The sequence below is a fragment of the Colletotrichum graminicola genome, assembly GCF_000149035.1.
Source record: "Colletotrichum graminicola M1.001 genomic scaffold supercont1.19, whole genome shotgun sequence".
Classification (NCBI taxonomy): Eukaryota; Fungi; Ascomycota; class Sordariomycetes; order Glomerellales; family Glomerellaceae; genus Colletotrichum; species Colletotrichum graminicola.
The window spans coordinates 6,425-31,098 of NW_007361023.1; the positions used below are offsets into that span (position 1 = coordinate 6,425).

The 24,674-nt window shown below is 60.2% G+C and overlaps 9 protein-coding genes across 9 annotated transcripts; 6 read left to right on the top strand and 3 right to left on the bottom strand.

Moving 5' to 3' along the window:
• Positions 1-277: 277 nt before the first annotated feature.
• GLRG_05480 (uncharacterized protein) lies at positions 278-1,548 on the top strand (the record flags this gene model as incomplete). The annotated part of the gene is made up of 4 exons (XM_008096165.1): positions 278-562; positions 690-921; positions 1,010-1,144; positions 1,235-1,548. 4 exons carry the CDS (start codon positions 278-280, stop codon positions 1,546-1,548), a joined length of 966 nt encoding a protein of 321 aa, XP_008094356.1.
• A 302-nt stretch (positions 1,549-1,850) lies between these two features.
• On the bottom strand, positions 1,851-3,137 carry GLRG_05481 (U3 small nucleolar RNA-associated protein 6; the record flags this gene model as incomplete). The annotated part of the gene is made up of 2 exons (XM_008096166.1): positions 1,851-2,972; positions 3,051-3,137. The coding sequence occupies 2 exons, from the start codon at positions 3,135-3,137 to the stop codon at positions 1,851-1,853; spliced, it is 1,209 nt and encodes a 402-aa protein (XP_008094357.1).
• Positions 3,138-4,094: 957 nt separating this feature from the next.
• On the top strand, positions 4,095-7,368 carry GLRG_05482 (Frag1/DRAM/Sfk1 family protein; the record flags this gene model as incomplete). The annotated part of the gene is made up of 5 exons (XM_008096167.1): positions 4,095-4,185; positions 4,345-4,845; positions 4,913-5,039; positions 5,138-5,179; positions 5,241-7,368. 5 exons carry the CDS (start codon positions 4,095-4,097, stop codon positions 7,366-7,368), a joined length of 2,889 nt encoding a protein of 962 aa, XP_008094358.1.
• A 1,712-nt stretch (positions 7,369-9,080) lies between these two features.
• On the top strand, positions 9,081-11,049 carry GLRG_05483 (cytochrome P450; the record flags this gene model as incomplete). Its single annotated transcript, XM_008096168.1, has 6 exons — positions 9,081-9,146; positions 9,197-9,413; positions 9,502-9,953; positions 10,040-10,272; positions 10,367-10,817; positions 10,864-11,049. 6 exons carry the CDS (start codon positions 9,081-9,083, stop codon positions 11,047-11,049), a joined length of 1,605 nt encoding a protein of 534 aa, XP_008094359.1.
• A 1,626-nt stretch (positions 11,050-12,675) lies between these two features.
• Positions 12,676-14,115, top strand: GLRG_05484 (beta-1,6-galactanase; the record flags this gene model as incomplete). Its single annotated transcript, XM_008096169.1, has 3 exons — positions 12,676-13,098; positions 13,203-13,376; positions 13,456-14,115. 3 exons carry the CDS (start codon positions 12,676-12,678, stop codon positions 14,113-14,115), a joined length of 1,257 nt encoding a protein of 418 aa, XP_008094360.1.
• A 699-nt stretch (positions 14,116-14,814) lies between these two features.
• GLRG_05485 (uncharacterized protein) lies at positions 14,815-16,992 on the top strand (the record flags this gene model as incomplete). The annotated part of the gene is made up of 4 exons (XM_008096170.1): positions 14,815-14,860; positions 14,960-15,058; positions 15,126-15,322; positions 15,382-16,992. 4 exons carry the CDS (start codon positions 14,815-14,817, stop codon positions 16,990-16,992), a joined length of 1,953 nt encoding a protein of 650 aa, XP_008094361.1.
• A 602-nt stretch (positions 16,993-17,594) lies between these two features.
• GLRG_05486 (ribosomal protein S10) lies at positions 17,595-18,023 on the bottom strand (the record flags this gene model as incomplete). Its single annotated transcript, XM_008096171.1, has 2 exons — positions 17,595-17,679; positions 17,761-18,023. The coding sequence occupies 2 exons, from the start codon at positions 18,021-18,023 to the stop codon at positions 17,595-17,597; spliced, it is 348 nt and encodes a 115-aa protein (XP_008094362.1).
• Positions 18,024-18,739: 716 nt separating this feature from the next.
• GLRG_05487 (CUE domain-containing protein) lies at positions 18,740-20,892 on the top strand (the record flags this gene model as incomplete). Its single annotated transcript, XM_008096172.1, has 2 exons — positions 18,740-19,926; positions 20,052-20,892. The coding sequence occupies 2 exons, from the start codon at positions 18,740-18,742 to the stop codon at positions 20,890-20,892; spliced, it is 2,028 nt and encodes a 675-aa protein (XP_008094363.1).
• Positions 20,893-20,985: 93 nt separating this feature from the next.
• Positions 20,986-23,820, bottom strand: GLRG_05488 (uncharacterized protein; the record flags this gene model as incomplete). The annotated part of the gene is made up of 2 exons (XM_008096173.1): positions 20,986-22,709; positions 22,791-23,820. 2 exons carry the CDS (start codon positions 23,818-23,820, stop codon positions 20,986-20,988), a joined length of 2,754 nt encoding a protein of 917 aa, XP_008094364.1.
• Between the last annotated feature and the right edge of the window lie 854 nt (positions 23,821-24,674).

Below are 24,674 nucleotides of genomic sequence, written 5' to 3' on the forward strand. Positions count from 1 at the left end.
CAAAAAGTTCACAACCCCCTGGCCCGTCAGTCCACGAGTCTAAGCGACGGGAAATGGTGCTTACATAATCGAGCCCGAACTGTGCCTACTGTGGCATCACGACACTGTGCTCTCATCGCCATTCCGCGTCTGTGATGAGGTTCCTGCCCAGGGTCGCGTATATCACAAGACAAGCACGGGTGCCAGCCACATCAAGTTTTTTCAGACACCATACGTGTTTCTTCACGCAAGCATTACGGGTCATCTCGTTCCATTTCATCACCCATCTACACTCACAATGCCCGCCATCACCCGCAACCTGCGGTCGTCGACGCGACTGAGCGCTGCACCCTCTGCGAACGAGAGGAAGCAGCTGCCGGAGAAGACTCAGACCGCTTCCAAGACAAAAACCAGCAAGAAATCGACTGCAGCAGCGGCGCCGTCCTTGGCCACCACCACCACCGGCAGCCGCAAGAGGAAAGCCGAGGAACAGTCCAGCAAACAGGACGGGGCGTTCGGGGCTGGGCTAGCTGACGACGACGACGACGAGGAGCCCAACCCCAAACCTGCCAAGAAGGCCAAGGTGAGCCGAATGAAATTACGGGACCCCCCTTCCTTCTTATGCACAGGTGCTTGCGTGTGGCTGGGTGCAACATGTGCGGTGCGCGGGTACAGACAACGGGGATGCTCACATTGCCTTTGAAATCTAGAAGCCAGCGGCAGCGAAGAAGGAGGCGCCGCCCAGGAAGACCAGAGAAGAGCTCGCGGCCCTGCGCGCGGCGTCGGTACCGGACGTGAACCCTGACGCTGAGCCCAGGGACCCGCCGGGCCCGCGGTACTGGCTGATGAAGTCGGAGCCGGACGTGCGCGTCGAGGACGGGTACGAGATTAAGTTCTCCATTGACGATCTGGCGGCGAAGAAGACGCCCGAGGGGTGGGAAGGTGTGTGCTTGTTCCTGAGCGATATCTCTCCGGTGAAATACGGAATCAGCGCTGGACATGGACGAGGTTGGCTGACGGGGCTGCTTAGGGATTCGAAACTACGTCGCGCGGAATAACCTGAGGAGCATGCGCAAGGGCGACAAGGCCTTCTTCTACCACTCCAACTGCAAGGAGCCCGGCGTCGTCGGCATCATGAGCATCGTAAAGGAACACTCGCCAGACTGTACGTCGCTCTCCCTCATTTCCTCTCCCTGCCCTCTCCCTTTGCCCTCCCCCCTTCAACCTCACATCCTATCGGGCTAACAAAGTCAAGGGAACGCCTGCATCAACGACAACCCGTATTACGACGCCGCGGCGCCGCACGACGGGAGCAAGTGGAGCCTCGTCCATGTCAAGATTGAGCACAAGTTCTCGCGCATTGTGCCGCTGAGCCTCCTCAAGGCGTTGCGGGGCGGCGGCCCGCTGCGGGACATGGAGTTGCTGCGGCTGGCGCGGCTGAGTGTCACCAAAGTCACGCCGGAGGAGTGGGACGAGGTGATCCGTATGGCCCGGGAGCTCGACGAGGACGGCGAGTGGGACGAGACGGTCGAGGCGTCCAAGAAGTTCCCCAACTACAAAGCGAGATGACATAACGTTGGCACGACCCTAGCAGATGCGATAAATATCGCGGAGGGCTGTTCATCTTCTTTGTTTCTTCTTTTTTCTGACCAAGTTTGATTAGGCTGATCTCTGCAAGTGGTATCAAGGATTTCGGGGGGGAGACACCGGATAGATCCCGCCGGGGGCCGCTTCCAATTCCCGTCACGTTGTTTGCGCCGTATAAAACACTTTTTTCTTCTCCAACCCTTCCCCACCCCCTTATTATTTTCTCCATCTGTATCATTCCAGCTCCTCTCTTTGTAAACACCTTGGCCGTATATAAGCGGCAGCTATGACTGCAACTTTCCCTTGGTATGCTCCAACACGGTCCTGATGCCCTCGTCGAGGTCCTTGACGAGCAGGATCAGCTCGATCCACACCAGAGACTTCCTCCGCAGCGAGGCCTTGTCCGAGGTCTGGTCCAGGCCCTGGCCCAGGCGGGACAAGACGTCGCGCAGGCCGAGGGGGAATTGGGGCGTGTCGGGGCTGACGCCGACCAGGGGCAGGCGGATGTAGCAGTTCCAGGTGGCGGGGTGGGCGGGGTCGAGGTTGCGCAGGACGTCGGCGACGTGCGCGACGATCTTTGTCGCGGACGAGACCTTGGCGAAGGAGGCGAACATGTCGAAGAAGCGCTCGGCGACCTCGGGGCCGAAGAAGGGCTGCTTCCGGGCGATGTCGAAGATGGCGATGGGTATGGCGCCATCGAGGGCCGGGTTGTTCTTGAGCGCTTTGCTCTCATCGTCGTTTATGACCTTGTCCTTGGCCAACGCCGGCAACCTCAAAGCGTCGTCGTCGTTGTCGTCCTGCTCATCGTCGTCGTCGTCGTGGAACTTGATCTCGTCGTCGTCGTCCATCTTCTCGCCGGCCAGGGGGTTCTCCTGCTTGGCCTTCTTCTTGCTGCCGCCGGGGCCCTTCTTGGCCTCCATCTTGGCCAGCCATTCCATCTCGCAGCGGGCGTACTCGACCCACAGGGTACCCTCGGTGGTGCAGAAGCGGCAGCCGCGCATGAAGTAGCCCCGGGCGCCGCCCATGTCGCCGTTGGAGGCAGAGCGGCGGCCGGCGAAGATCCAGAGGTTGGGGTCGGTGGGCATCATGCGCAGGGCGCTGGCCATGGTGCGGCGCCAGCGCTTGGTGGCCTTGACTTCGGCGGTATAGGCGAGGTACTGGAGCCAGAGGTCCTTGTGGCCAGGGTGGCGGGTGACAGCGCGTTCGTAGATGGCGAGGACGCGGGCCTGGGTGGCGTGCTGGGAGGCGACGTGGCCGATCTTCATGCGCTTGCAGCGCTTGGAGCGGAGGGCATCGAGGGACTGCTCCCACTTGGCGTAGGCGCTGAAGTCGTCGGGGTTGGAGCGGGGGGCGAGGACGCGATGCTCGAAGTCACTTCGCTTCTGAACGATTGTGCGGATCTCATCCTGGAGAAGAGAGTTAGTTTCTTAAATTTGCCGCGGATGGTCTGTATGATTGACGATGAGGGGTTCTTGGGGGGGTACCTTTGTGAATATTTCCTTTTCCTCCCATTCGCGCAACTGGGGAACGGAACGCTCCAAGTAGAAGCGGGCCTTCTCAGCGACGGCCATGATTACGAATCTGAGGACGAAAGTGAGGGTGGTGTTGTATTGTCCTTTTGTTTCAGCAAAGATTGAGTCGAGTCGCCTGGTCGCAATGTACCACGAGCGCTGCAGAAACGACGGAGGAGGCAGACCGATGAAGGTAAGGGAAAAAAAAAAGTTGGCGAGGCTGAGAAACCCGACCGAAAACTAGGTGGGGCATCCGCCGAGGTGTGGCTTTGCTTCCTTCTCAGACTCCGGACCGGCTTGCTGTGGTCTGTGCTCTTGTGGCTGAGGAGCTCAGCCTTGCACCAAGCCACCCCTGTGTGAGCCAATCCCAAAACGGAACAACCAGTGGAAGGGGGTTGTGCTCCACTTGAAGCTACCTACAGGTACAACAAAAGCTCCGGTGGGCTCCCCTCGTTCGTACCATTAACTTCGCATCCTCGTCAACAAACCCACACAGTCTCATTCTGTCATCTTCCTTGTCGCCCTGCCCTGCCCCTGGTATTCCACATCACGCACACAACCAGTTGTCGAGTAGTCCCCGCGATCAGACAGGGGTTGCACTGTCGTACCTACTGTAAAAAAGAATTGGAGCCTGCGAGGCCCTGGCCAGCCCAACCACGCGATTCACAGCTCCATCACCGATCCCGTTTCTGTTTGCAGTGTCCCATCCCTCCCGCGGCCCGCCGAGGCTTACAGATTTCCTGGTGCTGCGGTGCCGGGGTTGCTTGGACTCGCCGGGTTGTTTATTTGTGCTAGCTTGCTGCACAGTTCTTCTTGTCCATCCCACTCTTCTCTCTTCCTCTCTCTCCCTCCCTCTCTCTCCCTCACCCCTCCACGTAGCCGGTCCTCCCGATTGCTGACTGCAGTGATTCGCTTGCCGGATCCCCCGGATGAGCGTCTTTTCTCTTTATTTTTGCTGCTGCCTCCCGAGTTGAGAAGGGCTGTCCTCCCCCCACGAGAGCGCAACAAATCCTCACAATGTCGTCGAGGTACAAGGATAAGGACAGCGGCGTCGCGCTGACTTTCAATGGCCAATGGATCAGTTGGTTGCATACCACCACAGCTTACAGTAAGTTGCCGAGCGCGCGTGGCGCCGACGTCGAGTTGCTTGCTTGCTGAAGGTGTCACGATGACGATCGCGTGACGCAGAGGCAGCACCCGTATGGGTTGCGCAGTCGTGGGGTCGCGCGCGCAAGAAACTTCAAAAGCTGATCAATTCCTCCAATAGGTGCCTTCATTAGCGCATTCATTGTCGGTGTCTCGCTGCATTACCACAAAATCGTCCAGAATGAATGGTACGGATACCCCCAAGAGTGGTTTCCCTCCGTTTCCGCCACGATTGGCGACCGGTACCCCGAGCGGTCTTTCTACATGTTCTTCATCGCCATCACCTCGGGCCCACGTTTCGCTCTCGTCGGTTTGTGGTATCTGTTGACGAGGAGACCCGGGCAGACGCTGCCAAAGTTCACGTTCGCCATGGGTATCATGCGCACCGTCATGTGCGGAGGCTTCACCTACGTTACTTCCACCGACGACCACGACTGGCACGACATTTTTATGATCTCCTACATTGTCGCAACCCTCCCGTGGACCATTGGATGCGTCCTGCTCAGCCCGCCGAACCCGCAGGCCATCAAATATCGCAAGTGGATTGCCAGCACCTTCTTCGGAACCCTGGTGCCCTTGATCTACTTCTTCATCCAGCACAAGGTTCACCGTGTCGCCGGAGGTAAGCTGCTTTCTTTGCCCGAGATGGGTGTCGCAGATGACGGGGAGCTGACCGCGCGCGCGCATAGCCTACACCATCTACGCCTTCTTCGAATGGGCTCTCATCCTCTTGGATGTCGCCTTCGACGCCGTCACGGCCCTCGACTTTAGCACCTTCGAAGTGGTGATCAAGGACGTCAAGGGGGCAACCAAGGGGTACGTCCAATGGCTTCCGAAATAGAGTCATGTACATACTGTACACAAGGCCGCAGACAATAAACCAGTTGAAGAGCGTAATCTAAGCCTCGTCACAGTGACAACCGATCCTCTGTCCCGTCTGCCGTCTTGGAGAAGGAGTAAGCTGCCCCAGATGCCGCACCCCCACCGCAAGACCTCACGTAGCTGACTTGCCTGCAGAAAGGAAAAGGCCACTGCTGGCGTCCTCACCGGCCGCTTCACCTGGGTCGAGGCCCTCGACACTGCCGCCGACGTCTACCACGGCTTCGTCTTCTGGACCATGCTGACCGGTCTCGGCGTTTGCGTGTGGTACTTCCCGCTGTGGCACATGGGCATCTCCGGCTACGAGGCCTTTGTCATGTCCACCATTCTGCCCGCGATTCTGGGAATCCGTGGAATCCGGTCCCTCGTCGTGAACAACCAGCGCATTATTCACCTCGTCTCGCTGATCGGACTGCTGGCCTACAAGGTGGTCGACCCTGCCAACCGTCTCTTCACCGTCGGCTTCGCCGTCGCGACGTCCTGTCTCGCCTGGACTGCGACGCTGTGGTCCGAGAGAGCGCATCAGAGCCGCCTCGAGTCCAGGATTCTCGCGTGGACCATTGGTCTCATTGCGTCGTCCACGGCGAAGTTTATGTGGTACACCAACAACCCATTGTGGCCCGTCGTGCACGCCGCCAACGGGGGTTGGAACGCTACCGGCTTCGCCATCGCCGTTGTCGCTGCGTTGCGATTCACCCGCAGATCTCCCCTCACCACCGGCGACTATCCCGGGGACTCCCAGAAGGGCGGCTCGTCCCTCTTGGCTGCCTTCGGTGTCGGTGGCCTTTTCTTCGGCCTGCACTCCCTGCTGTCGGACACCAGCACCATGATCCTCTGGGTCTGGGACGGCTACCCGATTCGGGGACCTACTTCCAACACGTACGGCTGGATGACCATCGTCGCCATGACGGCCGGACTCCTGATGGGTCTATACCGACCCGGTTTGATGAGCTCGTGGACTGCCTACGGCATCGGCTGCGTGGGTGCTGCGATCCTTACCTCGTACCACCACTGGTTTGGCTACTACGGTGCGCTCACGACGGCCGTTTACCTCATGGGTCTGTCCGTCCCGTTCCTGTCCAACGCAGCCAAGAAGAGCCCCGGAACGACGTTCGGCCTCGGCTTCTTCATCTACAACATCATGGTCCTTTTCCACGTCTGGGTCGTCGCCTACGCTTTTGTGCCCGGTGGACCCCTCGTGCGCGAGCACACCGACTGGGTCATGATGACCACCTTCCTGCTGATCGGCGCCGGTGTCTTCGACCTCACCTCGTCGCAGGCCCGCCGTCGCGACACGCGCCGCTCGTCCCCGTCGCAGCACAAGAAGTACAACACCATCGCGGCCGCCTTCGTCAACGTCGTCTTCCTCGCCGCAGCGTTCATGCGCTTCCCCACCAACGATTACAAGCCCTACCACGCCGAGGACCGCATCATGACGGCCGGTATCTGGACCATCCACTTCTCGCTCGACAACGACATGTGGTCATCCGAGTACCGGATGCGCGACCTCATTAAGGAGCTGGAGATCGACGTCGTTGGCCTTCTCGAGTCAGACCTGCAGCGCATCATCATGGGCAACCGCGACACGACGCAGTTCCTCGCCGAGGACCTCGGTATGTACGTCGACTACGGCCCAGGCCCCAATAAGCACACGTGGGGCTCTGCACTGCTTTCCAAGTTCCCGATCCTCCGGTCGACGCACCACCTTCTCCCAAGCCCCGTTGGCGAGCTGGCGCCGGCCATCGCCGCGACGCTGGACGTGTACGGACAGGAGGTGGACGTGTTCGTTTTCCACTCGGGTCAGGAGGAAGACCCGGAGGATCGGCGGCTGCAGACGGAGTACCTCTCAAAGCTCATGGGCGAGTCCAAGAACCCGTCGGTGCTGCTATCGTACCTCGTGACCAAGCCGCTGGAGGGCAACTACAACACGTACGTCAGCAGCACGTCGGGCATGCACGACGTGGACCCGACGGACTGGGACCGGTGGTGCGAGTACATTTTGTACAAGGGCCTCAAGCGGACGGGATACGCGCGCGTCAGCCGCAGCACCATCACGGACACGGAGCTGCAGGTGGCCAAGTTTGTGATCCCGCGATCGGAGGACGAGGTGCAGCGGATCGAGGCGTTGGACGACGAGACGCGCAACAAGCGAGTGGGCGAGGAGGAGGTTCCACAGGGCTGGCGGTTCCCGTCCATGTTCCGGGGCCAGGGGGTGCGCGATCACCGGTACCACGTCTTTGACGAGCCGAGATACTACAATCACTGAGATATGGATACGATTTAATGGGGTACGGGGTATGTGTGGGGTACAGGGTACAAGGGAACGGGGGGGTCGGCGGTCAAGACGAATGACATGACGAGGATGGTAATGTGGGCGTGAAGCATATATACATGTATATTATGTTCCATTGGGCAACGCAACGAGTGTAAAAGGTGTTTAGTATGCTGTTTGATGCTATTGGCTACTGATGTATTTATATGGTGATGCGCTGCCGACGCGATCCAATGCAGAGAGAGCTTTTGCATACACGACTGTCAGGTTATCCCGCGCCTTTTATCTAGTACCCGGCGGCAGTCTGGGTTTATTATACACCGAGGAGATAGCCCATACTGCAGAGATCTTTTTTTTTTTTTGTCCCAAAGGGGTATGTGATAGATACGTCATCATCATCCCCTTCCCCCACCTGACAGCGGCACAACTCACGGACTCGAATCACCGGACGAGGGCGGGGCCAGGGCGCCCAATGAAGTACAAAAGATGAAAAAAGAAGAAGAAGGAGAAGAGGAGAGAAACCCGTGTAAAGCCATTGAAGGCCGGTGCCAAACGAGCATCGAAGCGCGGACCTCGAGCGGAATTCCCTACCGTTTACTTCGATCCTTCCCTCATTTTTGCCAGGTTCTGTGTCCTTCTCCGCAGCCGACGGGGGTGGGGACTTGGAACTCCACTTCTTGCCGGTAACCGAAGGCCCCAGCGCTCTGTGATTGGTCAGCTATATGGAGTACATGCATATGCATAGGTACAGTAAGGCGGTACTACGTTTTGGCGCTATATCGGGTGTACGTCAATTTCTCATCAGAGGAGACAACAGAGATGGACAGACACGTTCTGAAGAGGAAGGAGGGTTGGTCCGTTAGTAACGAATATGCACCTCTGCGGGACGAGCTGTGTAATCAGCCTGTGTCCGGTTGGTCCCCGTGGCCTGATGCGAAACCCCTCGGTGCGGGGATATTATGCGGGATACGATGCTGGGCTAATGTTTGGAGTAAGCTACGTAGGTGTTGATATCTGGAACTAGGCCATCTGCGGGTCAAAGAGTCTGGGGTAGCTCCATGTCCTTTGTTTTACTACGTGCTGTATCCAAGCTTCATGTCATAAATCATCCTCCCGAGAGTAGCCGCCGCACCCACGGTGCCAGGTAGACAAGACTCACCCCCCCCCCCCCCCCCCTCTTCCTCTCCAATTCCTCCCGCCGCCGAGAACAGGAGGGTTAGGTGCGCCCGCTGGAATGATAAGACTTGAAGAAAAGAATAGAACAAACCAGTGTTTGCATGCATGTGGCTATCTGGGGGGCTTTTGGGGGGGGGGGGGCGGATCCAACAATGGTCGGTTGACTGTCTCATTGACCCGATTTGGACCGTGGAAAGCCGACGGGGGCTGGGTTGCGTAGGGCTACCTAGGTACGCTTCCTCACCTTTCCCCTCCCGTTTCGATGCTTGACAATAAGAGAGCGAGAGCGAGAGAGATGCCCGGGACGCACGGGTTCTCGATTGATCGTGCAACAGACCTAGTGGTGGTTCGGGTCCTTGGTCCCTCTCTCTGCTCTCCAGTTTCTTCCTCCTCGTCATTCTTCATCATTTAAAGATTCTTTCCCACCCACCTTCCCAAAGAGTGCGGAGTGAGTTACCGTGGAATACGCTCTGCACATCAAGTCCGATTTGCCACACAAGAGAAGAAGAAGACGACAAAGATAAGTCATTATGGCGTTCGAGGCAAATCACTTGTGGCTCTGGCTGGGCCTCGCGGCCATGGGAGGCGTGATATACGTGAGTTTCATCCCCATTCCTCGACATGCGTCGCCTTGCCTCCCCCCCAGAGTCATCGTGGACGACGAAACGAGGAGCACCGCACAAAAGAGCCGGTTCAGTCTGACAGTCACCAGGTCGCCGGCATCGTCGTCTACCGCCTCTTCTTCCACCCGCTGGCCAAGTACCCGGGTCCGCTGGTCGCCAAAATCACCGACGGCTACCAGCTCTACCACGCCTGGAACGGCGACCGCCATCTGGACTTTTACAAGCTTCACAACAAATACGGTGCGCGGCCCCTTACTCCATCGCCTGCCGCTTGCTTTGATAGACATGTCGTGTAGCATGTGAGGCTGACAACCACCACCCACTCCAGGCAAGATCGTCCGCTTCGGCCCCAACTCGCTCTCCTTCAACTCGGCCGCCTCCCTCAAGGACATCTACGGCTTCCGCACCAACGTCCGCAAGGCCGAGTTCTACAACGCCTTTGTCCACCCGGCCCCCAACACCCACAACGCCCGCGACAAGGACGTCCACGCCCGCAAGCGCCGCGTCCTCGCCCACGGCTTCTCCGACAGCGCCATGAAGGAGATGGAGCGCTACATCCTCGCCAACGTGCGCTGCTTCACCGCCGAGTTGGGCCGCGGCGACGCCGCCGCCGACTCCAAGGGCTGGTCCGCCCCCAAGAACATGACCGACTGGTGCAACTACCTCGCCATGGACATCCTCGGCGACCTCTCCTTTGGCAAGGCCTTCCACATGCTCGAGGCCCCCGATAACCGATTCGCCCTCGACCTGATCGCCGCCGCCACCAAGAGGCATCTCCTGGTAAGTGTTTCCCTTGACTGCCGAGAGAGACAGAGAGACACAGAGAGAGAAAGATCGCACACTGACAACCCCCCCAACTACAATAGTGCGGCACCATGCCCATTGTCGACAAGCTCAAGCTCGACAGGCTCCTGTTCCCGACCATCGCGGCAGGCCGTGCGCGGTACATGGCCTACAGCAAGGCCCAGCTGACGGAGCGCACCAAGCTGGGCGAGGATACGGACCGCCGCGACTTCTTCTACTACCTCCTCAAGGCCCGCGACCCGGAGACGGGGCTGGGCTTCTCCGTCCCCGAGCTCTGGGGCGAGTCGAACCTGCTGTGAGTTGTTTTCTCTCCTCCTCCTCCTTCCCTTTTGTCCGACCTTTATTTAGCCTTGCCCCTTCCATGTCTGACAAAACACCCCGCGACCCAGCATCATCGCCGGCGCCGACACGACGTCGACCGCCATGGCGGCCACCTTCTTCTACCTTGTCCGCAACCCCGAGGCGCTTGCCAAGGCGACGGCCGAGGTCCGCGGCAAGTTCTCCGACGTCGAGGACATCCGCCAGGGCGCGGCGCTCAACACGTGCACCTACCTCCGCGCCTGCATCGACGAGGCCATGCGGCTGTCGCCCTCGGTCGGCGGCCTCCTCCCGCGCGAGGTGCTGGCGGGCGGCGCGACCGTCGACGGCGCCCGCGTGCCTGCCGGCACCGTCGTCGGCACGCCGCACTACGCGATCCACCACAACGAGGACTACTTCCCGAACGCGTACGCGTACGTCCCGGAGCGGTGGATCGTCGGCGCGCGCAACCCCGCGGCCACGGCGGCGACGACGACGGAGGAGGACGTGGCGCGGGCGCAGAACGCCTTCTGCCCCTTCAGCGTCGGGGCGCGGGGGGTGCATCGGCAAGGGGCTGGCCTACGCCGAGATGTCGACGACGATCGCGCGGACGCTGTTCCTGTACGACGCGCGCAGGGCCGTCGGCGTCGTTGACCCGGCCGAGGGGCGGCCGGAGCTGCCCGAGGGGCGGAGGCGGGCGTCGGAGATGCAGCTGTTTGACACGTTTACGAGCATGAAGGACGGGCCGATGGTCGAGTTCCGGGCGAGGGCGTGAGGTTTTTTCTAGGCGGGGTTTTTTTTTGTTTCTATTTCTTGTTGTTTTCCCCTTTTGGATCATGGATGAGAGGGTTTGAGATGATGGAAAAGAATGCCATTGGGACTGGTCCCCCCTTCCTACCCTCCCCCTAAAGATCACTACAGGACGAGACTAGGTTAGGAAGCTGTCGTCAACTGAGCGTAGCGCAGACGAAAGGATGTGTCTTTTTCCCCACGTGTCAATTGGCACTTGCCGGATCCCGAGAGAAACCGATATAGGTAGATTAAAATGAACAGCGGGGAACAAATCCCACCCTGGAGTAGTAGACAAACCCGTGTAAGCTATGTTAGCCCTTGTCTCTCCGCGAGCGTGACTTGCGCACTATTCATGCCACCCGGATTGCTTCCCCCCTCCCGGCAGCTGTTCTCCATCTCCCGCCCAACGAGTCCCGGACATGATGTAGTTTGTTCAGTTCTAGGCGCGCGTCACCGGCGCGAGTCCCCCTGCTCGCTGGTGCATCCCCCCCCGCGGGGATCGCGGAGCCGTGGCTCGACGCTAGGCTCCCCCATGCAACGTCGACGGGCTCACCCGGGCCATCTCGTGATCGCGCAGAAAACGGCCGCTTTGGGGGAGAGGGCCGGTGAAGATGAGGGAGGACTCTCGGCATGCAGGAGATTTTGCGCCGGAGTGTAGCGGGTATTTTTTGCCGGCGCACTTTCTTTGGTATTTTGCCGGTATCTGACTTCTTAGCAGTACCGTCACCGCCGCAGCTGCTAACTAATCCCATCATCTGACCGGAGAAAACGGTATCCAATAACCCGAACTCTAAGAACCAAACCGTGGAGTTCGGGTTATGGGGTATGGCTTTTCCGGGTGCCTGCCGTATGTGGTTAGACACCGGCAAAAACACCCGCTACTGCGCCGGAGGGCCGGGGGAGGGGGGATTCCAGGGGAACGACGTGCGGAGTAAGGCTCTTCTCCTCTATCCATGCTATATGGGTTATGGGTATCCGTACATTCGATAAACAATGCGGGGGTGGGATGACCAGTGGAATCAAAACATTATCCCACTGCTACCACCATAAACAGACCCTCCTTCAAGCCGAGGTCGAGCGTTGCCACTCTTTCTATCTTGTTCCTGGCACGCCGTCACCTCGTTGGCCCGCTTTGGGAGCTTCTCATGCTCCCTATACTGTAATCTTGGCCGCCCCCTCTTCCCCTCCCTAGCCCGGCGGCTGTTCTCTTCTTCTCGGGCCTAATTCCCCCCCGAGCTTCGCTTGGCTTTCGAGCCCCGCTGCAGGCGATGACATGGGTTACGACTGGTCACGATGCATTGGATGGCGACATTGGGCGGTGATATTGGGCGGTGACATTGGGCGGTGACATTGAGCGTCCTAGAGAGCTAGTCCCGTGGCCTACTGCCAATGTTCGTGATGTCAGAGGCCGGTTCCTGGCGTGAGCCTGCAGGTCCCGCTCTCGGTCCGTGCAGCAAGCAAGGCATATGGACGGGATGACTGTCCCATCTGGGAGAGAGATGCCGCGTTGAGAGATTGTGGTATAAAAGTCAGAGACGGCCGCGCGGTGACACGCGTCGACCGCCTCTGCTGTGACAACCTCCCGCAGGCTCTCCCCATCTCGACCGCAATGAAGTTCCTCAGCTCCCTCCTGTTCGTCGCCGCCGCCGCCGCCGCCTTCCCCCAGGCCAGGCAGGCCGCCTGGCCCAACGGTCCCTTCACCAGCGACGGGCGCTGGCAGCTGGACGCCTCGGGCAATATCGTCAACTTCGCCGGCACCAACTGGCCCGGCCACGGCGAGGTCATGGTCCCCGAGGGCCTGCAGTACGCCTCGGTCGAGCAGATCATCTCCAAGATCAAGAGCATCGGCATGAACGCCATCCGCCTGACCTACGCCATCGAGCTCGTCGACCAGATCTACGACAACGGCGGCAACGACGTCGACCTCAAGACGGCCTTCGTCGAGGGCCTGGGCGAGGCCAACGGCACTGCCGTCCTCGCGCAGGTCTTGGCCAAGAACCCGTCCTTTACTGAGGCCACCACCCGCCTGGAGGTACGTTGACGCGACAACATGGAATTGATTTCTTTTGATTTCTTTTTCATACGTTTCGTATTCATAGCCCGATGGCTGGCTGACATGATAACCTTTTGCTGCAGGTCTACGACGCTATCGCTGCCGAGTGTGCCAAGCAGCAGGTCCACATCCACCTCGACAACCACATGTCCAAGGCCAAGTGGTGCTGCTCCAGCGACGACGGCAACACGTGGTGGGGAGACCGCGAGTTCGACGTCGACAACTGGGTGCGCGGCCTCGCCTACATGGCAGAACACGTAAGCGTTTTTTATTTTATTTTTACCTCTTCCGTCCTTGAGCCTCTCAAGGGCGACTGACGACTGACTTGCTGTGCAGGGCAAATCGTGGCCGGCGTTCGTCTCCATGTCCCTCCGGAACGAGCTCCGCCAGGCATCCGACAACCCCGACCTCGTGGCCGCCTCGTACCACTGGCAGGACTGGTACGAGTACATCAAGCTGGGCACCGACGCCATCAACGGCGCGAACCCGGACGTGCTCATCTACCTCTCGGGCCTCAACTACGACACCACGGTCACGCCCGTGGTCCGCGGCACGGCGCTGGAGCCCGGGAACGGCACCTTCTCGCGCAGCGACTTCGCCTATACCGACAAGCTCGTGCTTGAGATCCACAACTACAACAACGGCGCCACCAGCTGCGACAGCCTGAAGTCAGCCCTGTACAACAGCGGGTTCCAGGCCATGAACGCGACGGACCCGGCGACGGTCAACGTGTTCCCCGTCGCGCTGACCGAGTACGGGTTCAACATGGAGGACGACTCGTACCAGGGCGTCTACGCGACGTGCCTGTCCGAGTACCTCCCCGAGGCCAGGGCTAGCTTCTTCATCTGGGTGCTCGTGGGCAGCTACTACGTCCGCTCGGGCACGCAAAACTACGACGAGTCGTGGGGCCTGCTGACCGTCGACTGGTCGGACTGGCGGAACCCTGCCTACGTCGAGGAGCAGCTGAAGCCCATGATTGCCGGCGTTATCGGGTAGACGGGTGCTAGCATAGTTGTATTTTAGTGGAAGCAATCAAAGTCGATCGATTCAGGTATTGTGTCTTTTTGCCTGTCCCCTTGTTGTCGTGTTCTGGATGCTCCGTCAGCAGTACCTGCTTGATGCATAAGATCAATCATTTCCGAGTGTTCAAGCCAGTCTGGAAGAGCATGGGAGGGTGCGGCAGATGAAATTATAATTGGATGGTTCAATGACAATACAAATGGGAGATACACGAGAGAACTGTGACCATGAAGAGCGAGAGAGATTATTAATGTGGAGAGGAAAAGAAATTGGTAAGTAGAAATAAGTAATTAAATATATAAGCAAAGATAAATCATGTCAGTCAGTCAGTGTGAATGTGGCATTCCGAGACTTTGTGTGACGCTTTCGGAGGAAGAAGAGGTGGATACAGTGTGAAGAGCTCGTACATGCGATAAACACTGTACTGACCTCCCATTGGCCCGTCAAACCGCGCTAGCGCCCAGCAACGGCAAGGCTACGAAAGGCTGACTGATATTAGGTTTGATTTCTTCCTCGACGCCCGATCCGCGCGCCCTTGTGACAATTGGCAGCTTTGTCTTATATCCGCCTCCCGTCTTGTCGATCCTGCCCAAGTTTGCGAATCCTCCGAAATGACATAGCTTCTGCCGTCACGCCGAAACCGACACCACAGAACGCTCGCTTACGGCCCTCGACATGGTGGTCTGCAAGTTCTACGAGCAGGGGAACTGCAGGTATGGACGTACGTCACGCGCGATGGCGCATCCATTGGTCTCTTCCCATGTCGCGGGGACTCTGCGGCTTTCAATGTAGAACGTGTCGAGCTAACGTCTGCGACCAGAGAACTGCCGATTCGAGCACCCGAGATCACAATCGAACAACCGCTTTGCAGCTTTTGGGCAGGGTGGAGGGGGGGGATTCAACCGCGGTGGCAACGATGGTTCGTGCATCGACGAAGCGACCTACACGTATGAAAAGAGAGACCTGAAGTACTGACGTACGCGCAGCGCTGCCGTACCAACTATCTAAAGAAGCCATCGAAAAGGACTTGACGTCAGAGGCACCTCAATGGATCTTGTCCGCCTACGGTCCGGGTAGGGACGCCCCCGAACAACTCTTTGGAGGCCCCATGCGCGAGCAGAGTTTCGAGGAGATGAGGCTTCTCCACCTGATGGCGACGGCCGCGGGAAACCCTCAACAAGCGGTAGGACATCAAAAGGGCGGAACAGACTCGACACGCACAGCTAGCTAACGCCACAGCAGCTCAACCAAGCGCAGGAGGTCTACCAGCAAGCCCAGCAGCAGATGAAGACAGCGGTCGGCAACCTTGACGGGGCAATCCAGTTCATCGTGTCCGCCGAGCAGAAGCACCCCAACAGAATAGACATCTGCAAGCAGGGGACACAACCGGGTGGCACGACGGGAGAGTTCGCGGTTGGGAGGAGGGCCGCGTCTTCCCTCGGCCAGCAGAACCCCTTTTCATCAAACTCATCCTCGGCTACGTCGTCAAACCCATTTTCCTCGAACAGCCAGCAAACCTCATCACCCTTTGGTGGCGGGGCCAACACCGCAGCGGCCTCGGGAACCGCCTTCGGCCAGCCGGCCGCCCTGGGGCAACGCCCGAACCCGTTTGGCACGCCCGCCTTTGGACAGCCTTCGCAGCCTTCATCGGCCTTCGGGCAGCCGGCGCAGCCGACCTCGGCGTTTGGGGCCCCGAGTCAGAGCTCAGCCCCGGCTTTTGGCCAGCCCTCCCAGCCCACGTCTGCCTTTGGAAAACCCGGCGCGCTCGGGGGTGGCACATCAGCTTTCGGCCAGCCATCGTCACTAGGCCAGAAGCCGAACCCCTTTGGAGCGCCAGCTTTCGGCCAGCCTGCGCAGCCCGGTGGTAGCTCTGGCAGTGCGTTCGGTCAGCCGTCGCAGTCCGGTGGCAGTGGCAGCGCCTTTGGCCAAGCGAGCGCGTTGGGGCAGAAGCCGAACCCCTTTGGCGGCGCTTCGAGCGGAGCCAGCCCCTTTGCGAGTGCTGCCGCTGGTGGCAACTCGGCCAGTCCCTTTGGCCAAGCGGCGCAGAACACAGCCAGCCCCAGCCCGTTCGGACAACCGGCACAAAACACGACGCAGAATGCCAGTCCGTTCGGTGCTCCCGCGCAGTCCAACGCCAGCCCGTTCGGGCAGCCCTCCCAGACCGCGGCTCCTAGTGCCTTTGGCCAGCCGTCACAGACGACGTCTGCGAGTCCGTTCGGCCAGCCCGCGCAAACACAGACGGCGGCGAGCAATCCCTTTGGCGCAAAGCCAGACTCCCAGCCCAGCGCATTCGGGTCTGCGTCGATGGAAGCACAACCGACGCAACAGCAGCCGCCACAGCCAACCAGCGCCTTTGGCCAGCCGGCGCAACTCGGCCAGAAGCCAAACCCCTTTGGCCAGAACAACGCGCCGTCGCCCTTCGGCCAGCCAGCGGGCGGCCTCGGCGGGGGCGGAGCAGCATCAAACCCATTTGGTGGGCAGCCCGCCGCGCCGCCTGCCGCGCAACAAGCGGCGGCACCCGGGAGTGGGCCGTACCCGCCAGGGAGCTCGAGGCAGCACCCGCCGATCTCGAGCTACAGCGCCAAGGGTATGGACGGGCGGCTGAGCAACTGGAAGGGCAAGCCCGTCACGTACCAGAACAACCTTCCCGGGATCCGGGCCTTCAACGGCGCGTGGACGAGGATCTGGTTCCCCGACGGCCCGCCCAACTACTACAAGGACACGGAGCTGCCCGACGAGGCTTATGATGACAAGTCGAGGCAGCAGTGGCAGGCGTTCATGCAGACGAGCAAGTTTGAGGGGCTGATGCCCGAGCTGCCGCCGAAGCGGGAGTTTTGTCTTTGGGACTTGTGATGGGAGTGGGGCGAGGTGAGGTGAGGTGAGGTGAGGTGAGGTGAAGACCACCGCGATCACCACCTCTGTACTCTTGTAAAGGAACTGGCATTGCAAGGCGTTGATGAAGAAGAAAAAAAGGATCAATCAGTGAAAAGGGGGACGGGATATGACGTCCCGGGGGGGCAGATGATATAATAGGTGCTACCTGCGCTGCAGACAGGCGCAAGCACCATGTTCTTTACTACTGGCAAATGTTCAATATCTATTTCAGCGCCCCAGCCCACGCCCCATCATGCCCACGCTTGTTTCGGCCGAAGAAGACTCATTGAGCCAGGGGCGTTCAACACTATACATAACGGGCAGAGCGACACATCACAACGGCGCAATTCCAGGTAGTTTGTTTGGTTCGGTGGTCATCAGTTGATTTGGGTGGTATCTAGACCTCCTGGCTCGTCCCGCCGCGCCTGCCGGGTAGAGGACGAGGGGCCTTTCGGCGCCCTCGCCGCCCGCCCGCCCGTGGCGCGGCAATCCCCAAGCCAAAAGCCCATTCTGTCCGTCCCTTGTACAACAATAACAACAGCACCTCGCGTCCCTCTTGTCCCTTGGCCAGCTCCAGCCGCTTATGCGGCGATGGTGACCTCGACCTCGACACCGGCCTCGATGTTGATGATGATCTGCTTGACGATCTCGGTGGGGGCGTTGAGGCTACGCGAAAAGATTAGCTTTTTTTTTTCTTTTCAAAAATTGATGCCGAGCGTGAAAAGGAGGGGCAGCGGCGGGACGTACTCAATGAGGCGCTTGTGGATGCGCATCTCGAAGCAGTCCCAGGTCTTGGAACCCTCACCGCAGGGGGTCTTGCGGGTGGTGATCTTGAGGGTCTTGGTGGGCAGGCGGACGGGGCCGGAGACGCGGAGGTCCTTGGACTTGGCGCGCTCGATGAGCTCGGCCGAGACCTTCTCGAGGGACTGGACCTTGCGGGAGGAGAGGGTGATGCGGATCTTGTGCGTCTTGGGCGCCTCGCCGAAGTCCTTGTCCTTGTTGTAAGACATGTTGACGGGTTTTGGTTGTTTTTGTTGTCGGTTGGACGGGTGTGGTTTATAGGGGAATTGAGAGAGCGAGGCTTCTTTTTCCTTCACGACTCGAACGGCTTTGGTTGCGGCAAAGTGATGAAGGCTGATGACTATCGAAAGCTTGGAGTGGGAAAAAAACGAAAGGTTCCGGGCGCGGGCGTGATCGCGAACTTTTTCGTGGGGATTGGAGGTAGGGCTTTACCGAGAAGAATGCCGCTAGCCTACATTAGGACTAGCGCGGGGCCTTGCGAGAGCAAAAAAGTTACGTACCTTTTTCGCCTACCATCTGAACGACACAAGGGAAACCCCCACCGACTACAGCACAGGACAGGCAGGACAGGCCCCTCCCCCCACTCCTGCCGCGTCTTGCAAGCTCCGCCGAAAGGCTCACTGCGTTTGCGCCCCTCCCCCGGGAAACCGACGTCAATGAATCATCCGGCGAGGAACGATGTCTACTGCATACATGTCATGAAAGCTGTCTCATCTCACACAACTCCTCTCACTCATGTCATCTCCATCTCATCTCACCTCCAAAACGCCATCTTCCTCAGGCACAATCAGAACAACCCCCGGATGGATTCGCGATAAAGACACGATCACACAAGCTCTCCCGTAGAGCTCTTTCTCTCCCCCTCGTCTCACCCGCATTAATATAACCCCCCGCCAAACTCATCGCGCAACCCCCTTCCTCAAAAATGGCGACCTCTTTACCGCCCCTCGCCCCCTTTCCGTCCTCGCAGTGGCGCGCCAAGCTCACCCCGGAGGACTGGGAGTCTCTCCTCGACGCCTGGACGACCCTCACCCAGGCGTACCTCACCCTTCCCGACGCTCAGCTCGCCAAGGCCGCCTCCAAGGAGGACTCCTCCGTCCCGCCCTTCCTCTCCTCCTTCGTCACCGAGCTCGCGGACGCAGCAGCGGGGCCCTCGACCGTCCTCGGTCCTTCCGCCCACGCCAGGACGCTGCTTAGGTCGGCCTTCGGCCTCGCCTCCCGTCTCCTCACGACGCCGTCCCATCCGCCCCCATCCGCGCTCACGTCGCCGCCCTTCCTCGCCGCCTTCAGCAAGCTGTATCGCAGGAGCGCCCCGCCCGCCCTCTCCCGCGCCTTCGCCCTCCACGGCCCCGCCCTCGAGCAAGCCCTGGCCGGCCTCAAGAAGTCCCTCGCCCAGTCCCTCGAGGCTGGCCTCAAGGCCGACCTCAAGTCGCTTGAGGCCCGCCTCGCCTCCCTCAACCACCTCCTGCACGCCTCCCCGCACGCCGCCGCCTTCTTCCTCGCCGGCGGCGATTTCCTAGACGGTCTCGTCTCCGCCTTCAAGATCACCAACCCGCCCCTGCGCAAGGTCCTCGTCGCCGCCGCCTACCTCGGCCTCGTCGGCCTGACCGCCACCGAGCCCCCGCGCTTCGGCATGCTCGCCGACGTCCTCTTCTCCCTAAAGACCGCCGCCGATGCCCACCGCGCCGGCCCGATCGGCGTGAACGACTCCCTCGTCGCCGAGCTGGTCACCGTCACCCCCGTGCTGCGCCACCTGCTCAAGAGGGCCGAGGACGCCGGCGCCGCCTCGACGGCCCTCAAGTCGCGCATCACCGCCCTCGAGGGCTTCCGCAAGCCCGGCGGCGGCATGATGCGGCCCCCCAAGAGGCTCGTCAAGCGCAGGGTCGACAAGGGCAAGGGCAAGGCAAAGGACGTCGCCGGCGACCAGGCCGAACTGCACATACACAGGCAGAGCCAGATCTCCCTCATCCAGGACCTGTTCCCCGACCTGGGCTCGGCCTTTATCTCAAAGCTGTTTGACGAGTACGGCGATGACACGGAGGTCGTCACGGCGCACCTGCTGGAGGACTCGCTGCCCCCGCACCTCGCGACCGCGGACCGCACCGCGCAACTGTACGTTTATTATTTCAGGTTTTCAATCTGCATTTCAAATGTTTTTATGTTTCTTTTTGATTGCTTTTTCTTTCACTACCTGTGTCTCACTCATCATTCATGATCTAACTGCTAATGTACGCCAGATCGCCCAGGCTGGAGAGAAGAAAGAGCCAGCTCGAACCCAGACCGACACCTCCGCAATTACCACGGCGGCATAACGTATTTGACGATGATGAACTAGACAGACTAGATCTAGACGTTTCCAAACTCCATTTCGGGAAAAAGGCCCCCGAGAAAACGGCCGACGACGTTCTGCGAGACAGGTCCGCAGCGCCCAACAAGGCAGCCATCCTGTCGGCGCTCGCGGCCTTCGACTCGGACGACGATGAGCGCGACGACACCTACGACGCCGACGATGTCGGCGGCACGGTGGACAACGCCAACGAGGAGGCGGACGGCCAGAAGGACGCCAACGAGGAGACGCTGTTCAAGGTCTACCAGGCGGACCCGGGCGTGTTCGACAGGCAGGCCGCGACAAGGCGGGGCCAGGCGCGGGGCAAGCTGCGGGAGGACACGGGCATGACGGACGAGGCCATCGAGGGTTGGGCCGTGATGCTGTCGAGGAACCTGGGCCAGAAGCGGCGGCTCGAGGCCAAGTACAGCGGCGCTGCGGCATTCACCGGTGCCCAGGCCGAGATCGTGTCGACGGCGTGGCGAGCCGGTGACGAGTCCGACCCCGAGGGAGGAGGCTCGTCGAGGGGCGGCAGAGGAGGCGGTCGCGGAGGAGGTCGCGGAGGTCGTGGCCGCGGCAGGGGTGGTGGTGGCGGTGGCGTAAGGGGAGGCGGCAACGTGGCGGGTCCGACGGGAGAGAAAGAGACGGAGGCGGCGCGGAGGAGAAAGGAGGCCAGCAAGGGCTCGCGGGCGAACCACAACCGCCGTGACCAGAGAGCCAAGAAGATGGCTAGAGGCGGGTTCCCCGGCTGAATTTACCCCACCCATCCTCACGATATGATGAAGAAAAAGAAAAAGAACAAAGACGACAAATCCGAACCAGACAAAAAAAAAATTAACACACGCTTAATGCAATCTCTGCCTCTTGGCATTCTGACTTGAGCTCCGCGCAAGGGGCACCGCGGCGGCCGCACGCTTTCCGGGGACGGCGTCCGCCATGGCGTGAGTGTAACCCTCGTCGTCGTAAAGATCCTCGGCGCTGAGGGTGAGGGCGTAAGGGCTCCTGACGTCCACGATGCCGGGGGTGCCGGGCTGCGGGGTGAAGGCCAAGGACGGCGCGGCGACGGCGGCGGCAGCAGCGGACGGCGGCGACATGAAGCTGGCGAAGGACGAGCCGACCTCCTCGACGCCCGAGCTGCGGGGCCAGAAGGCGTGGTGGTCCTTTGGTGTCGCGAGCTCCGATGTGCCCCCGACGGACGTCAGGTCGCCGCCGTGTTCGCTCTCGTTGTTGCGGCCGACGATGGAGCGCAGCGACTCGCGCGAGTTGCGCCTGCTGTCGAGGTAGGTGCGCAGATCGAAGCACTGCCTGCAGCTGGGGTCGACCGGGTAGCAGTCGGACTCGTCGCGGTACTGCGGGAGCTGCGGGCGCACCTGCTGGCCGCACCGCTCCTGGATGTCGTCGAAGAGGTCGCCGACGGGGGTGAAGAAGGTCAGGCGGGGCCCGGCGCCGAAGTACTTGTTGCGGCCCCAGAGCTGGCCGACGAGGGCGTTGGTGTCGGCGTCGACGATGGCGGCGCCGCTGTCGCCCTCGACGCCGATGCCGCCGCGGATCCAGCCCTCCTCGTCGTCGAAGGGGTAGGGCTCCTCGACGAACCACTCGCGCGTGGCCTTGCCGGTGCCGTTCTCGTCCGCGCTGACGTAGGCGGGGATCTCGCAAACCTGGCCGCGCTGGTGGCCCGAGGTGCGCCCCGTGGAGACCACGGTGGCGCCCGGGACAACGACGCTGGTCGTCTTCACGGGGACTTCCTTCAGGAGAGGCATGGTGTCGGAGGGGAACCGGCGAAGTATATTGGCCTGGCGCGTCTTGGACGCGATGAGGATCCAGTCGGTAACGACCAGGGGGGGTTCCTTGTCGCACTCCTCCCAGTAAGGGTCGTGGGAGATGCGGGTCGTCTTCAGGTCGATGCCGGACGTGGCGGTGAGATGGCCGATGGTGAAGTCCGTGTCTGGCATGGTGTCGTGCCGCTCGTCGATGCATCCCGCTCGGTCGCTAGGCGAGGGATGTTCCACGCTGACGGACGCCAGGTGCTGGTACGCGTCGACAAAGGGGTGGAAGTTGGCGAGCCAGTAGCTGCCGCCGCCGACGAGCAGGCAGGGGCCCAGGGTGGATGTGCTCTCCTTGAAGTCGGCGGTGCCGTCGATGCCGATGCTGTCGCCCATGCACGGGCTCTTGAAGTAGTACGGGTTCCGGGCCATGCAGACCTCGTCCGGCATCTCCCCGCTCAGCCCGCGCGCCCAGACCATGCGGCCGACGGCGCCGGTGACGAAGGCGAAGGTGACGGTGGCCCGGTGGTTCTCGGGGAGCAGGTCCCTGACGTGCGCCGCGATGATGATGCGGCGGGTCCGGGACGGCTCTTTCCTGGTCATGATGCAGATCTGCCGGGAGCCGGGCGTCTTGCCGCGGGTGACGCTGACGACGTGGTTCGGTCCGCACCACTTGGGGATGAAATCGACGAGGAAGGGGAGGACGCCGTGTTCCCAGACGAGGGGGAAGCCTGCGGCCTCGGCCAGGCGGGAGAGGCGGGCCCGAGAAAAGTCGCTCGGGCAGTCGGCTGTTCGTGGGGTTTGACCTGGGCCGTGTTAGATTAAACAAGAAGAAGAAGAGAAAAGACCACCACGCAAGGGAGAGACAAGGCGTTCAAACGCATTACCTTGTTGTCTTCTGAGCTTCTTCTCGACCACGTTCCTCAGCTGTTCGCGGCACTTTTTCTTGGAAACGGCCACAGATAGTATCTGCTTGATGGCCCGGTCCTCGTTCGGGTTTTGAGATGGCGCCGCAACGGCGTGGGAGGCCTGGGACGAGCTGGTGGAGACCATGATCTGGGCCATGGGCTTTGTCACTGTTGTTGTCGTCGTCGTCGTTGTTGCTGCTGTTGTATTGAGATCCTTTCCTTTGCCTTTCCCGTCACCGCCGGCCTCCGTGTGGGCACATCTAACGTGGCTCTCGAGGATCTGCTTGGTCTGGAAGGAACTCTCGGTGCAGCCTGGGGCGGGGCAGATAAGGAGGTGCTCCAGCTTGACATGCCAGGCGAGGCCGTCCTTGGTGGCGAAGCTTGGCCGGTTGCAGCCTGCCCAGTTACAAGTGTGCGTATGGGCTGTCTTGCAGTGCGCCGTGTAGTCTTGCTCCCGGTCAAAGGACTCGTCGCAGTGCGGCCCGAGGCAGACGAAGCGGCTCTGGGCGCGGCTCACGGGTCGCTGGGTGGCGGCCTGGGTAACGGACGAGGTCGTGGATGGCGACGCCCTCCTCGTCATCCACTCGTACGGGAAGTCGGTCTGGGTGGGCGAGACGGCGGACCCGGCAGAGGACGGCTGGGAGACGACGGAGGGCGACGAGAAGGTGCTCAAGGCCCGGGGAGAGGGTTGGGTGAGGGACGAGGCAGGCGGGAAAAAGGTGAGTGCCGACTGGTCGTCCGCGGGCAAGGGTTTTGCAAAGGCGTGGTCCATCTGACCTATTCCATGGCTTTGGGGCCAGACGTTTTCCCCGTAGATGGCAGGCCCGTGGTGGTGGTAGTCCACGAGGGAGTACTCGACAGGCTGCCAGCGAGGCGGAAGCGAGGCAAAGCCGTCTGTGCCCGGCGGCGGCGGCACAGGGGCCGTGGCGAAGGGGAAGCCATGGTGCGCATGCTTCCGAAGCTTGCTAGGCCGCTCGTCCTTCGAGGCCGGGGGTGTATAATGGGACATGGCGAGGTTTGTATTGTATGGCTGAAGGTGATGATATCTGGCTTACACGTCAACGAAAGCTGAGAGGAACAAGAGAGCCCACTGATCCAAAGTCAAAGCCGAGCAGCGGAAAATCAATTGACGAGACCGGGCATCGTACTTTCAGGTCAAAGTGGATTTTGAAAGGTGGAAATCCGCGGTTCGAGGATGATGGAGGGGGGGAAGCGGCCTGCAAAGGCGGCGGCAGTTGAATGGTGCGGGTGCGCGGGTGCGGCACAGCTCCTTAGCCGCTGCCTGCTTTCACCGTCAGCCGTACGATCAGGAATATTCGTACTGTACTAACCCACTATTTGTCCCATGTCCATACAGTCTTTATATCAAAAGACACTGTAAGGGGCGGGGCTAACATGTCATCCCGGCTGGCGAACCGGTCAGTTCGTTCCTGATCAACCCAGAAATGTCCTCTTTGAGTCTGGTCTGGCTCGGCTTTCTATCCAATACTGCATGAGCTAGTCATGAAAACCCCATGTTGATGGATGCCGTCGAGGTAACCTTGTTCGGTCTAGGCAGTCAAGAATCTCAATTCTCAAGGCATTGATCTAATTACATCATGCCTTACAGTAGGGTCCCTTGCTCAGGTAAGATTCGGCGATTCTATACGGGAACTATATTTCAAGTGCCGTGAGATTCAACTAATCTACTCGCGTGAGAATGCGATCCTCCTTGATGAGGATTCCTCTAGGCAATACTTCTGTGATCTGGAACAGCGATGCTGCGTTGGGTGAATGGCAAATTATTCCCAACATTGCAACCTACTTTTATGTCTTTCTAAGCAGGTGGAACCAATGCTTATGATCATAGACCCTAGTTTTATT